General features: G+C 31.6%; 1 protein-coding gene across 7 annotated transcripts in view; it reads right to left on the reverse strand.

Moving 5' to 3' along the window:
- Positions 1-660: 660 nt before the first annotated feature.
- The window catches only part of Hr4 (nuclear hormone receptor 4), a 182,636-nt gene continuing 167,633 nt past the window's right edge, over positions 661-15,663 (reverse strand). For 6 of the 7 annotated variants that reach the window (XM_088274245.1, XM_088274241.1, XM_088274242.1 and 3 more), the window contains 2 exons: positions 12,358-12,473; positions 661-11,036 (listed from right to left, as the gene is read on the reverse strand). In XM_088274245.1, the coding sequence (XP_088130371.1) occupies positions 10,956-11,036; positions 12,358-12,473 (197 nt within the window). In that variant the 3' untranslated portion in view covers positions 661-10,955. The remainder of the gene's footprint in view (positions 11,037-12,357; positions 12,474-15,663) is intronic. The other variant, XM_088274246.1, reaches the window with a different exon arrangement.

Genomic DNA, 15,663 nt, shown 5'->3' on the forward strand with positions numbered 1-15,663 from the left:
AGCTAGAAGCGTATGTCAGGACTGAGGAGTGTGGAATTCCATCCTCTCTGACAACATCTGCAAGGAAGTGGCATGGTGGTGGTAATAGTAGAAGTAAATGGCTATAGTGTTAAGACATTGTAACCATTTAAAAAATACTTCTTCTTCTTTAAACCATTATCCGCACAACAATGGTGCATAGGGCACTGCATCATATCAACGCAGCGTTATCTTGATCATTAACACACGAAGGAAAGGTGATCACAACATTTTGAGTGTGTCCAAATACTTGTTCACAAAATCTGGATTATCTCCAATTACAGGAGTTATTTTCATATTATTTTTTGACATCTCATCAAAGATGAAGAAGAATACGGAAGTCTGGACATTTACAGAGCTTACGATAATGTGGTTGTCAATAATGGGTAGAATTGGTGAATGTTGCACATGTGTAAAGTGATCACTTAAACCAGCCTATGATGGTCGTCAGCCCCGTAAATGCCCAGACTTCCATATTCTTCTTCATCTTTGATGAGATGTCAAAAAATAATATGAAAGGTGATCAGCCCTCCGCTTCAGGAAAAATACATATCCCGTTAACCCTTTGTGAAAATATTGGCAACCCTGGCTTGTTGGGAGTAAAAAAGGAATTGGAGGAGTAAAAAAACATTTCAATTAAATGGTAATAGCTTCTTTATTGTACATTTAGCTAAAAAGGAACATAACAATTAGCTCATAAAATTCATCAGAAAACTCAATTTTTCAAACAAAGTGTGTCGCTTTCACTCCTCAACACAAACAAATCATCATCCTAGTTCACTAAACTATCATTCACTTGTCGCCACTTATCGCACACGCTCTGCGGTAGTTCATGAATGTGGTAGTGCTTAATGCAGGTAACTTTATGTTAGTATAATTATGTCGGGAGACATCCACAGCATGGCAATTCTCATTGATCACTAGCATTCAACTTGTATTTTAAAAAATCCAATATATTTTTGTAAAATGCCATGTTGCAATTTACAGATTTTACATTTTATTTCAATGTCAACAGTGGAAAGCGAAAATGGAGTAAGCATCATTTGTGAAGACAAAGAAGAAGGTAAGAAGATGATCTAATTGTATCCAATGCTGGGTCTAAACCCAGCATTAGGTACGGTAAACACAGAAATCTATATTATGAATTACAAGAAGGCAAGATGATTATTCCTGCACTTTAGGTACCAGCCCAGGGTTATATTTCATAAATATTTGAATAAAAATCACATATATTTACTTAAACCCCATGGGAATTGAACCCAGGACATACAAAGCTGCAGTCTACACAACTGAGGCGGACAGAAGACTGAATAATATTCTATGTTTACAGTTCCTCGTTGCGTTTATCTGATTAAAAAAAAAAATCCTTATTTGTATTGTTTAAAAGCTTTCAATTTTTTTATTTTTCAAATAAATATTTGAATTTTAATGATAAATGTAAATATTTCAATCCAATAGTATTTTCAGATAAGCCTAAGCGGCTTGTGTTTGAAAATAAGTTGTGACAGAGTGGAATCGAACCTATAAACTCTGTATGTATCTGCTACACTAACAATAGAAACACTTCTTTTTTAGCCTTCTGTCCTCCACTGCTGGATATAGGCCTCTTCCGTATCATTTCATAATCCAAATGGAAATGGATGGATGGAAACATAACCCACCTCAAAGTTTATGTCCAATTAGTATAAAAGTTTTAATGGCAAAAAATGTACAAGTTGGCGATATAATATGAACATATGTTTTTCAGATATAAATTTTCACAGCGCTGCTTAAACCGTTTTTACTTTCCAGTGTTGAAATGTTTTCAGCCACATTTACAGTGTAAAAGAAATGCATGATCATCTATCCTATTGTGATTTGACTAAAATATCAATTCGGTTACAAAAAAAATCTTTAGCAAACGACTGAAAGTATGTAAGTTGGTGCTGTAAGTGGTATCCATAAATGTCTCCCTAGCCCTAGGTCTTACAAATTAAAAAGTAACTTTTATCATATTGGCATCATTGGTAACTCGTGAAATATAAAAGACAAGAAAACAAACTAGCCATAAGTGCGCTAAACTCCCGGTGTCAATCGGGCCGGAGAGTCGACCCGCGCACAGATTTACAAAATTGGTAATGGAGAAAATGCAAAAAACCTACGAGTAACCTTAAAAGAGAAATTCAATTTGCTCTTTAAATAAAAAATACTTAAGAACCGTTTCACTGGCGTTCTGCAAAACCTACATTTAGTCAACGAAAATTATAAGAATATCTATCCTCGGCCTAATTTTTAGTCAACACATTGTTATTTAAAATATATAAGATATCCATGTATATTTAATATTTTTCCATTCGAAATAGTAGACATTTTTCGACTTATTTCTATAATTCTATATACAAACACCATTAGGTCATCAAACAAATCTATAATAATAATTATACATAATAATATATTACTATTCTCTTAGTAGTAGTACGATAGCTACGAAAAGTCTTATACAAACCGGACAATATGTACAAACGAGCCGACAGGCATGAAATATAATATTACTCTATTATTAACAAAACAGTTAGGTGGTACTATTCAATCGAGAAACTGAGAAACAAACCACACAAGTGGTGCATAGGGCACTGCATCAAATCAATATGGTATTCTTGTTATTAAGGCAAGGTAATAAGGAGTGGAATATATTTGAGGGAAAATGGATGACGAAAGCGAAGCAGCTCAGAGTGAAGGACATTACAGCTATATGGGAATAGACTGACACATAATAGACCGGAATGGCGAAGGAGGTGTCATTAGTTTTGCAGACCAATCCACAGGACTGAGATCACAGATCGGGAATAGAAATGGAGGACAAATAATTATCTTAAGCCTTATTTGCATCCAATAAGGCACTGCTTCATATTGAAGCAGTGTTATTTTGATTGTTATTACACGAAGGTATAAGTCCAGGGTGATAAAAAATCACTGATATTTATTTAGACTCCCCAGGAATCGAACCCGGGACCTCCGTCTGACTTACGAATGCGGAAAAAATATACAGTCCTTAAGTGCACTTTTATGTACACATTTCCAGTGTATAAGTTATACAAGATACAGTGTGGGTATGCAACACAGAGTGCCATAGGCATTGCTTCAATTCTACTTTTCCTAAATGATATTCCTTCGCCATTTTCTTTACCAGTAATATAAAAGATATTAATTTCTAAGGTAAAATACCTTGTTGAGCAGGAGTGTAGGAACACTTTCTTGATCTGTACCCTATCAAATATATTTCATTCCTAAATCCAAAAATCTGGAGTACGGGACTAATTATCTATTCTTCGTATGATTAATAGTCAAATGAAGACTGCATTGATTGGATGGGACGTCCTATGCATCAGTAGGTGCGGATAAGGCTTAAAGAAGAAAAAATATACAGCGAATAACTTTCTGGCATTATTTTTCTATAATCTACCTTGATTATAGCCGTATTGTTTCTCAATTTCACAATTCAATTTGTCTTAAGCTAAAAAGGCAGTGAAGAAGGGAAATTGTTATGCGAGTAGAAAGAAACGTATGGCGGATTAAAATAATCTCACATTTACTAACTTATGCTGTGTCCTAACCGGCTCGCTTGCAAATCAACAACTTAAACTCTATTAAGAATTTTTTAACATTATATTAACAATTAAAAAGGCATTCCCCCTCAGACTTGAATTAATTTTTGAGAAATTCCGTTTTCCGCTAAATTAGAAAATCGAAACACAATTCTCTCAGTATTCTTATATCCATTATGACAAATGAAATGAGCGATATCGACCATTTGACACTGTTTTGCTTTTGAAATCTCAAATTTGACCCTTAGCAACAAATTGACACAAATTTGCATTGTATTATAGTAAAATCTCATTAATTTGAACAATGCATCTTCGAATCAGACCATAATTTGAAAAATATTGATATTATTTTTTAAAAAATGCTTATTTGAAATTTGAGAAAAAATTTCAACCTAAATTAGAAAGAAAATTAGGAGAAAAGAGTAAAAAAATCTTAAAATACAATAAAAAATTCTAAAACAATAATTTCAGATTTTTTTAATGAAAGAAATTACCATTTTATTCAGTGCTCTTGTTAAGATATTTTTTCAAAAAAAATACAAATAATTGTACTTTTGAAACTTTAAAAAAAAATTACCTTACGTAAAAGAGATTCTGAAATCTAGCTACGGCTTATGCAACACCGCTTATAATGTTCCAAATTGAGCTCCAACATTTTAAGTTTTAAAGCCTATTCCTACTTTTAAGTGGGTTTACTCTTTATCATTAAACCTACTATATAATTTCATATAATTTTCGAGTAAAAAATTCTAGGTCAAAAACACTTGCAAGTAGGTACTGTGGAATCAACATTTTTTTTTTTAATGTTTTTCTTGAATTAGAAATTTAGAATATTTTTCGAATTGAGGTCATTTGAATTTCGAATCAACAAGCTTGTATATTTGGTTTTTAGTTCAACTTTTAGACTACAGGGGATTTTAAAAACCCTTTTCTGCATCATTTAATGTTATGTTTTCATATAATATTGAAGTAACAAGATAATAATTAAAATAATTATATTGTCTGTAACTTTAAACTTCAATGCATGAAATACAGTGTTCAATATAAAATATTGTATTTTCATTAACAAATTTGACAGTTAGTACAGGACCTTGATTTTATGTAATTAATGGTAACACCATAACACTGCATGATGTAATACTCATAATTTAATTATTATTCAGGCTTTCTTATATGATAATATCCTTTTTTATTTAAAATAAAACAAATCATGCATTGTAAGTTAATAAAGTAATATCTGAAGAAGTTTTTTTTATATTGACCTATGCAAATGAAATAAGAAATAGTAAAACACATGTGTAAATAAAATGAGTAAAACGAATTTAAAAAATGAGGTCATTACCGTTAATCATTTTGCAATTCATTGCAAACTTTGATCGAGTATTTAATTTGGGCAATAAAAATAGATCAATATTTGCGCACCATAAACTTGTAGATATATACATTACATATTCCAAAAAAAATTTAAAATAATATTTGTGATATTATCGCCCAAATATATAATAAACGTTTACCAATTCACGAGAGTTTCAATTAAAATTTGGGTATTATTTTAAAATGATTCATGTTATAATTTATATAAAAATATGAGATGTAAAACACAATTTTATCACACTTGTAATATTTGACGTAGTCAAATATATTTTGTTTATTAGATGCGCTCACAATCGATATAACCTCATTCAATGTACGTTATATCATGCAATCACGAAATATATTAGTTAAGTCAACAGCACTTATCTGTACCCAATGGTGCATAGGGCACTGCATCAATATAAACTCAGAGTTATTGCAATAGTTAATTACACGAAAGCAAGGTGACCAGTCCGATAAAATGAAGTGAAAAATCACTTTTATTTATTTTTTACTTGAAAAATTTGTGTGATCAATAATTATATTTTCCAAGGCAGTTCAGTTAAACTATCATAATATAAAGTCATTATTTATTCACTAAATTTAAAAATAAATATTGCCAATGTCAAGTACTTTTTTGTTGCTGTCATATTTTAAAATAAATCAATACTGAGTATTACTTTTATTTTTAAATTATTTAAATCAGAAAATTGTAACAAACGAGTGTCAAATCGAAGAAATTAATGAATTGAGAACTTTTTTTAATATCTGAGAATTTTGTAGTAGCATTTATATATTTATTTAATAAACCCAAAATGCATTAAACTGACAAGATACATTGCCACAAGTTAAAATTGTAAAAATAAAAATGCAGTTTCAAGAAAACACATTTTACAAACATTACAAAGAATAGGCATTTTTATATTGAATATCATTTTCATGGTTTAAATAGATATTATGATTAAACGAATCAGATCAAAATTATTTACTAAATATATTTTAGTTAGTACCTTCATTCATGTTTTTTTGAAAGAGATGGTTATTTAATTTTAAAAATTCTAAATTGATTCTTAAAAAAATATGTATACCGTATTTGTCTCTATTTATGCTTTCTTTTTATTATGAAAAAGGATTATGCATTAGTTTAAAAACAAAAACAAATATATATACAAAACTATTTCAAGTTTTCTATGAAAATCAAATTTATAATTTTCATTTAAAAAATTGAAGATCAAATGACAATGTTTTCACTGCTTAAAAAAAAAATTAAAACATATTTTATCCAGGTACCTATTTTGATTTTTGTCTGCCTCTGTATGGCTACCATGCTGGAGGTCCTCGATTCAATTCCCATGGTTGTTAAAATAAATATTAGTGATTATTTACTCAAGTAATTATTTAATATCACCCTTGACCTGAAGTGAACTTGCCTTTATGTAACAAATATTTATACACATTTTTAAAAAAGCATTATCCACACCCAATGGTGCATAGAATTATGGGTCGTGAAAGTGTGGTTCCGGAGCCACACTTTGACAAATATCACCGGGAAGGCTCTTCGACTCTACATATTCATGCAAACGATATTTTTCAAGCATGAACTTTATTAAAAGCAAACTGAGAAGTCGTCTTATAGATGAAAACCTGGAAATGTGCTAAAAATAAAGACATACAAACCTGTCTTGATAAAACTTTTAAAGGAGACGCAAGGACATTATTGGCAATAAGTAGAGATCTTATGTATACCTTGCTTTCAAAAGATTTTTTATCAATTAAAAATATCCTTATTTTCTGTAAAATCAAGTTTTAATGAGTGTACCCGTAATTTAATATAGGTCTAAAAATTATAATAAAGGTGTACTAGAATTGCAAACAGATTTGGCTGTCAAGATAAACTGAATCGTTGCAAAGTGCATATTTGTCTCTATGGCTGATAAGTTTGCCGACCACTGATCTAGATCATCAGTTACATAAAGGCAAGGTTAACAGATAATAAATAAAAATTAGAGTGAAAAATCACTAATCACTTACTTTGATCCTCCTGGAAGTTGATCTCGGAATTTCTGCCATGACAGATAAAGGCGCTAACCACCATACTACGGATTTTTACTATACTGCCAATTTGTTAAAAAATTTCATTTTAAATGTCGATCTATCAATAGCATTACTTTGCGTTTATGGACTGTACAATTATAATAACTAATAATTGCTATACAAATTCATATAAATTAGTAATGAAAACATTTTTGGAGATATCTCAGTAAGATGATTCATCTTTAGTTCTTAAACTAAACACTGCTTTAAAAGTAATAAATCCTTTCTCAACAACTTTAGCGAAAATAGTATAAAATGACTTTTTATAAAGATTTCTTTATAAAAACTATGAACGTGGATACAGATATGGAACAAGGAAAATTAAAGAGTCTCAAAAGTATGGTAAAGTAATTGGAAATATAATATAATGGAAGTGTATTAGAAAAATATTTCATGAAAATCCTGGAACCATGTTAGATATAAAATAAATAGGATAGTAAGAAGAAGTATACAATATATTAAGGATATCTTACCAGCAAAGATAAATAATGATATTTTAAAATAGATTTGTAAAGTTTTACAGAACAATATGTAAAGAAAAATCAAAAAGATACTGTCATATTATATTATTTTAAATAATTGATTCTATGCCTCCTGTAATTTAATCAATTAAGTACTTATTTAAACAAAAATGCCTTAATAATGAAAAAGGTATTTTTTTTACTATACACCACCTTCAATTTTCATGTGTATGTATTATTGTATTGCTCTCTTTCAATGATAATAATAATAACATCTTTGTGCACTGTATTTTAATGCTTTGTAATGTAGAGAACAATACATAGTTATTTTTTAGTTTAAGATTGTTTATTTGACTGCAATTTTTTTTAAAAAGAAAACTGTAAATTTGATTTTTGGATCAGTCTAAATTTTGATTAAATCCATAGATTTTTTTTACATTTATCCTACAAAGAGAGTTTGTATTGGATATATTTTTTTAATAAACTATAAGTTAAAATCTTATATTACAGGAGGCACAGGATTTCGCTGTCAGAGGAAAGATTTAGTTATTTATATTTTTTATCCTAGTTCAAATCGAAGGCGATGGATGTATTGGCAGTGAACAGTTGACTTAAAGATAAACGATTTATAAAAGTAACAAATGGTACACTAATTTACATAACAAACTACAACAAAATAAAAACAATTCGCAAAAAGATCTGATCTCGTAAACTTTGAACTAGTAGGCGAGAACTTACCGTGTAATAACGAAGACAGTTAATATCATACAATCGTTATATTACTTTATATACTTAAATACAAAGGTAACTAAGCACTGTTGGTTTGAATGTTACGTCCAAAATAACGTACAAAATCTTATCTTAAAACGCGCCATGAATCACAGTACCAGCTTGCTAATCCAAACGCTCCGTAATCAGAACAATTTCACATCTTTGATGACAAGCAGCTGATGCCAGTTTCAAAAGTTTCATCCTTTAAAGCCGTGATAGCATTCAACATAGCCATTAATTGGGCTAAAGAAGTCATCCAGAACACTGAGGAATTGATGGTTTTGAGACAAATGCGTGGTTTAAGCCCTTGAACATTTAACATATAAGGTTTGTTGGTTGAAAAGAAAATATCTGATTTTTTCAAGGTAAAATTTTCAACTAATAATTCAGTGTCCAAATAAAAATGTATTATAAAAATAAAGAACATTTTCATGAACCAAATTTCCCTTTTTTTCTCAGAACACTCAGTATTCCGAACGATTCCCTAATCCGAACTACCCACTGCACGATTTACATTCAGATTAGCGAGCTTTCACTGTATTACGAATCAATGAGTGCGTATTATAATTAGAAGTTATATTAATAATCATAACACAATTAAACTAAAGTAAAACAGTAATATATTATACTTTAAAAAATGCATTTGAAATTGTGTTAAACACTCTTGATTTTACATACTTTTACTTTCATACAAATTCAAAAATATTTTATGAAAATAATTTTGAATGGCGGAATTTGAATAGATTTTAATAAACATAAAAAAAGATAAAATAGATGTCTCAACCGAAACAAAGCATCTTTGTATCGCCTTGTGGTCCCGTGGTTAGTGCCGCGGGCTTTAAGTCAGAGTTTCCGGGTTTGAACCCACTCCACCACAATTTAATAGCAATTTTTAACGATAAGCCTTTTAGGCTCACAAACAATATGTAATTTAAATAATAAAATAATAAATACACAAATATTTCTGTTTTGAAAATATTTTTTTATACAAAGCCAAAATGGATTGTATTGTATATTCCTTTTGTATTAAAAGATATATCATTCGCTTGGGTAAAAAATATGATTTGTCTCTGGTGAAACATTTAATATATATCTTGAATATGACGCTCAAGCGCTAAATCCAGTGTTTGGATGCAATTGAATAAAACTCTCAATTAAATAATTTAATTAATGTCACATTTGGATATTGGAAATTACTTTTTATTTCACTCCAAATGATTTCTTGAAATTATGTTTTACAAATCAATGAAAACTCAATAAAAAATGTTTAAATGTATCTACAAAAGTGTCGTAGCTAAAAATAGTGCATCTGTATTTCAAATATGTCATTTTTAAACAAATAAAAAAGACAAATGTTATATTACAAAATAAATTAATGTATATTTTTTATATTTGTCTTAATTTTTTGTTTGTTAAAAATGGAAACATTCTCTTTTTTTTTAAAATGGAAACACTGTCTGCAGAAGTCATAGAAAAACTATTTAAAAAAAGAATACACTCAATTATGAAATATGAATGATTTCCAAAAAGTACTTAATTTGATTTGAATATATTTTATTTTATTTTTTACAAAAGAGCCGTCAACTTGTGATCTGGTAATATTACATAGATAAATGCAAGAATCAACCGTGTTTATTATAGAAAAATAAATGTCCAAATGTCTGAAACGGAAACTCCGTATATATAAATATATACATACACCTAACAAGAATACAAAACTGTTCAATTTTTACACAACGCAGACCACTTTTATACAATAATATCTAATAAATGTTTTTCTTTCCAATTAAGTTAAAAATATCACATGTTTATTTATCTATACATATAATAATAATATTTACACTTGGTGCAACCTTCTTTCCCTCAACACTGGTCCATAACTGTCAGTCACTGTACATTTTATTAAACCCGGCCCTCTCCGAATACAATTTCTTCTAGAATTGACATTTTCTTCGCGCAAGTGTTCCTCATGAAACCCCGTATACTTCTTCCTTCGACACTCGAATGGTTATCTCGCTTGTTACACATATATCCGTATACGTAACAGTCTTAATTATGCATCCTGAATCAAACGAAAAACAGGAATAAACAACCATTTTTTATTTACTTTGCATGCGATAAAATTTAAAATCAGATCTAATTAGTTTGTTCTTTTCTGGACTCTAAATATTTCTTCTTCGTTTCACTTCTGTTGTTCTCTAAAATACATTTGTACTAGAAGGTGTTAAGAGTTATTTAGATCTGTAAATGTTTCAGTCGTTGGCTCTAATATAAATATGACGAGATTTAATCAATCTCGCTCAGAAATCAGGTAAAATATTTCAATATATCTTTTCACTCGGAAACTCCACCAAAATTCACCTGGTGGCGAAAAGATTCTTTTTAATTTTTAATTTATAGATAAAAATATTCCATCTATTTTACAATACGCGGCATTTCAGTCATCTCTTCTATGAAACATTGTTTCATCAGCATCATCTGTTATGTAATAAATATTACAAAATATATATTTAAATTATCATATTTTCACGACTTTTTTTCGTTCGCAGTCTTATACAGGGGCTTGTTGTTACTCTTTAACAAATTGTGTATTTCTTCCCTCGATGGTTTACTGGGGTTTCGTAGAGGAACACACTCGTGGCTATGCTATTGTATCGCCACAGGAAACTAGCCACTACCTAACCTCAGCCGAGTTCAGTACGAAAGGTACGTAGAACATTTTGCTCTCCAGCAGTAAGGCTGCGGCGGCTTGAATCTGAAATGTAAATAATAAATGAATTAGTTCATAGGCTGGCAAAGTGTGGCTCCGGAGTCTCATGTGGTTCTTTATTTATTTATTGAACGGCTAAAGCCTTTAACATAATATGTACATATATACAGTATTTAATATAAAAATACACTAATGAATACACTAATAGAGAAACGAAAAGTCTGAAATATAAAATAATAATAAAATAACAAAAAGCAAGCACTGGTAAATACACGTCTTGTTCACACACTATCAGCGAGCAGCGAGAGAGAGTGAAATACAATTTTTAAATTTATCCATTATAACATGGAGAAGAAATGCTGAGAAAGTACAGACTTCAAGGTGGATAACAATATATTAAATAAATCTATACTATCAAAAGCATTGACTAACATGTGAAACCGCGGAATGGGAGAGAACATGGCATAGTGTGCATTATGTACAAATACTGCGAATACAGATTTTTGCCTAGTACCTCTTCGACGCACGCTAAGCTTTATTTGATTCAGGAGATCAGACCCTTTAAGTGCGGCTCCAGCACAAATATCCGCGGGAAGGCTCTTAGACTCAATGTATTCATGCGAACAATATTTTCAAGCGTGAAACTTATTGAAAGCAAACTGAGAAGTTGTCTTATTGACGAGAACCCGGAAAACTGCTAAATATAACTACATACATACAAACCTGACTTGATCAAACTTTGAAAGGAGATAAGGACATTATTCGCAATAAGTCATGTTCTTATGGATACCTTACTTCTAAATGATTTTTATCAGTGCATAAAATCCTTATAAAGTGTGAAATTAAGTTTTATTGAGTAAAACTTGAGTTGTTGCAGGGTACAACCATTTCATTAATAACTTTCTACTTGATAGGTTAAGTATATTATGAAAACTATGCAATGGGGAAATCTTTTCAAGGCATTTATAATATGTAGGAATACGCATTCCATTGACCAATATGGTCAGCAACCCAAATATGCTCTAAGGTGCAAGAGTGAAAGACAGTTGCTGACTGATATCAAAGTCCGTAAGGTGTCCTATCTGGGGCAAGTGCTTAGAGGTGAGAACCACGAGCTATTGCACCTAATAGAGGGTTGACGAGGTGTGGACAGAAGGCAGATATCCTGGCTCCGGAATATACGAGATTGAACAAAGATCAGAATCGTCGAGGCGCTGTTTAGAGCTACCCGAGACAAGATAATTACTCTCAAGTGATAGTCGACGTCATGGGGTCCTGATATGAGACGCACAGAAGGGAGAAGAAGAGAAATATTTATAGGTGAAATGCGAGTATTTATGAATGTCTTACAGGCGCAATTACTTACCTCGGGTATTCTAGCGAAGAGATCGTGCAATCTGGCGGGGTGGTGGGGGGCGGTGTGCTGCAGGAAGCTACGCAACGCTTGAACGTAACGATCCTGAATTCCTTCTAGCTCTTCTTCTGAAACAATACCAAATGAACATAAGCAAGGCAAACAAATTTATACATTATAGGTGTCTCAACAAACATATTTATATATTATAAGAGTCTTCTAGATAGAATAAGAAACGCCAGGATCAGGGAAATATGCGAGATCAAAGATGTCGTTAGGTGGGGAAGGCAACGAAGGAGGCAATGGTATCATCCATTCCTCACGTCGCACTGTACGGCCAACCTCATGGTAGACAACTACCGGGCAGACCACCAAAGAGATGGATCGATAGCTGGGAATCCACATCGCAGGAGGCTAATCCCTCTTAAAAACAGGCCACAAGAATAAGAAGTGTCTCAACTTCAGATGAAGCATCTGTCGTCCTCCTTTATGTAGAAGAAGATGGACGTCAGAGCATCCCAGGGCTTTCGACCTGGCATTCAAATTGACATCTCATCCGAAAGGTAAATAATCCAGCGTCCGATATAGTAAATAATATTAATATTGTTAGTAATAATCAAATCAGCGAACATCGTGGCTTGGCGACATTCGCGACTGGACCAAATTTTTAGAATTAGGTAGGTAACAAAAGTTTTGTAAGAAAAATCGTTATATAGACGGGAAATTTTGAAAAATATTTTTTGATTTATGCCAAAATTCAAAATTATATATTCAAAGAAAACTTAATCGTTTCCAAAAAATATTATCTTAATAAGTAATTAGATACAGTTATGTATTCATATTTAATCAATTATTTTTAAACATATGCTGTCTATCTTTCGCTATGTCGGTTAATCCGCATCCTGATAAATGCGGTCACGGATAACCGAGAGCAGTAAAATAAAGACTTCCGCAATCTGCATTACCGACGCAGAGCTTCCGCTACCGGCCCATAGATGTCGTTAGCGCCCGCTCTTTCCCCATTTCCCGCGCGACGTAACGAACATGACGGCGCCGAGGCGTTTCAATGCCCGCGCGCAAGTACTACGAGGTAGCTGGGATACCCACATTATATTATATTCTACTAGGTAGGTGCCTATATCGCCGTACGTATTATTATTGGCGCTCGCTCAGTGGGTCAACCGCGCGGAGCAACGACCGCCGTCAGCCGTTGACCTCGCGACATACAGCGAGCAGACCATGGATATACACTCGCGCGCGGACAGGGTTGCCACAACCAAACACCAACTTGTTACGTCACATTTGATTCTAAAATCATTACTCCATTTTATTATATCATACTAAGAACAGTATATGTGATTATAAATATAACCATTTACGTATTTACATGTGTTGATAGATTGTGTGGAGTTTGCCGTAAAGATGGTTATAACCGAACAAAAATCTCAAACATTAATTTAGCTGATAAAAGCTATTTAAATTTAAAATAAGATAGATCTCCTGGCTCCGAAATATACGAGATCGGAAGGGGATCAGAACAGCAGAGCCGCTGATTAGAGCTGCCCAAGACAAGGACAATTACTCTCAAGTGATAGTCGACGTCAGGGGGACCTGACATGACACGAACAGAAGAAGAAGAAATAAAAATTTGCTTTAAGTACCTTCGTAGCCAACTTCAACAAAGTTGTGCATAGTGCACTGTATCAAATTAACTTGATCATTAATTGTATGAAGGTAAGGTAGGCCTTCGCTCTAGAATCTTGGATTTAGGAAAAGATTATGTTTGGTAAGATACAAATGACGTAAGTGAATCAGAATGAAGAACATCAATGTTATATATAAATATGGGAAAGGAAATGAAGGAGGAATAATAAGCAGGAAAAAAGAGAATAACAATACCGGTGTGAGAAAAGAAAATTCTGTCACTATTTAGGTTTCCAAATTTAAAGAAAAATTAAATTAATGCAGCAACTGCACGAAAGTGCAGCGCATTTTATGTATGCTTAAATTATTAATAAATTTAAATATGCATAAACCATTTTTTCTTCTGAAACACTTAAGAACGTTCTCTATTTCGCAACGAGGAAACATTGTGAATAGTTCGGTACGAGCATTGTTGGATTTATTTCTTCAACGATTGCGAAATAATTCGGTATTCATTCTGCTCTGTGCGGTGAAAGGTACACACTAATAAAGGATGTTATTCGAAATGGGTATATTTGATCTGCCGTCGAGACGTGGGCGCGGATATCGCCATTATTTATCGTCTGTTCGACGAGCGAAAAGATTTCAAATGACGTAACTGTTCGCTTTTAGCAAAGTTTTTTTTCGAGGCAAAAACTGCAATGGAGCACTATTACCGAGAAAACAAGTAATATTATGTAATCGGTAAAAATATACACTACTAATTGTAAATGATTGTAAGTTTATACAGTATTTATCTGAATAACAGTGAATTTATGAACACGTCATAATTTTGAATGATGCAAAATAAGAATATGTATGATACCAACATCGGTCCTTTTAAAAAATATATATGATTGCAAAGTTTTCATTAACAAGCAAAAAAAAACCTTTTAAAAAATCGTGCATTTAGGTTGAAAGATTGGTAAAAAAGATAAGTATGACAAATTTGCCAAATTATGCCATGCGCCTACTAAAGGGCAATTTTCATAACTCAAATGGAATGAAATGTATTTTTTTACATTAAATATAATTATACATGTGGATTTATTGAAGTTTTTCAAATTAGATTTTAAAAATAAAATTAGGATGTTTTTCAGACAGATAAGTAGAAAATGATTACTTTCAAATATTATATTAAAAACAGCTTGATAGAACTCCTGTATACAGGCAAAATGCATAACTCATGGAAACATTGTTTATTCTAAAGTTATCTGACGTTTATTCTGTCTTATTGAGTCGTTTTATAGTTATTAAAGTGTTGAACTAAAATACAACAATCTTTAAAGGAATCATAAAACAATTTTCAAATATGGCATTTTTATTTATTATTTCACATATTATTATTATTGCAAATATTGTTTAAAATTAATTATTATATTTATTTATATTTTGACGCTACTGTATCCCTATATTTAAATGATTTCTTGTCATAGATAATTTTTCATATTTAACATTGAGGTTACGTTTCGTTCGGATATTGCCACGATTCTAATATCCTCATTTTCCTGTTGCGGCAACCCTGAACATAGCAAACAGCCACACATACATGCATACAGTAGCAATAGAGTCACCAACACTTTCATACTCATTGCACCGCGCCATTTGCACTAAACTATTTACGATGACTGCCTT

This window comes from Brachycentrus maculatus, unplaced genomic scaffold, assembly GCF_059751285.1.
Source record: "Brachycentrus maculatus isolate JH-2025_06_01 unplaced genomic scaffold, ASM5975128v1 h1tg000653l, whole genome shotgun sequence".
Taxonomy (NCBI): domain Eukaryota; kingdom Metazoa; phylum Arthropoda; class Insecta; order Trichoptera; family Brachycentridae; genus Brachycentrus; species Brachycentrus maculatus.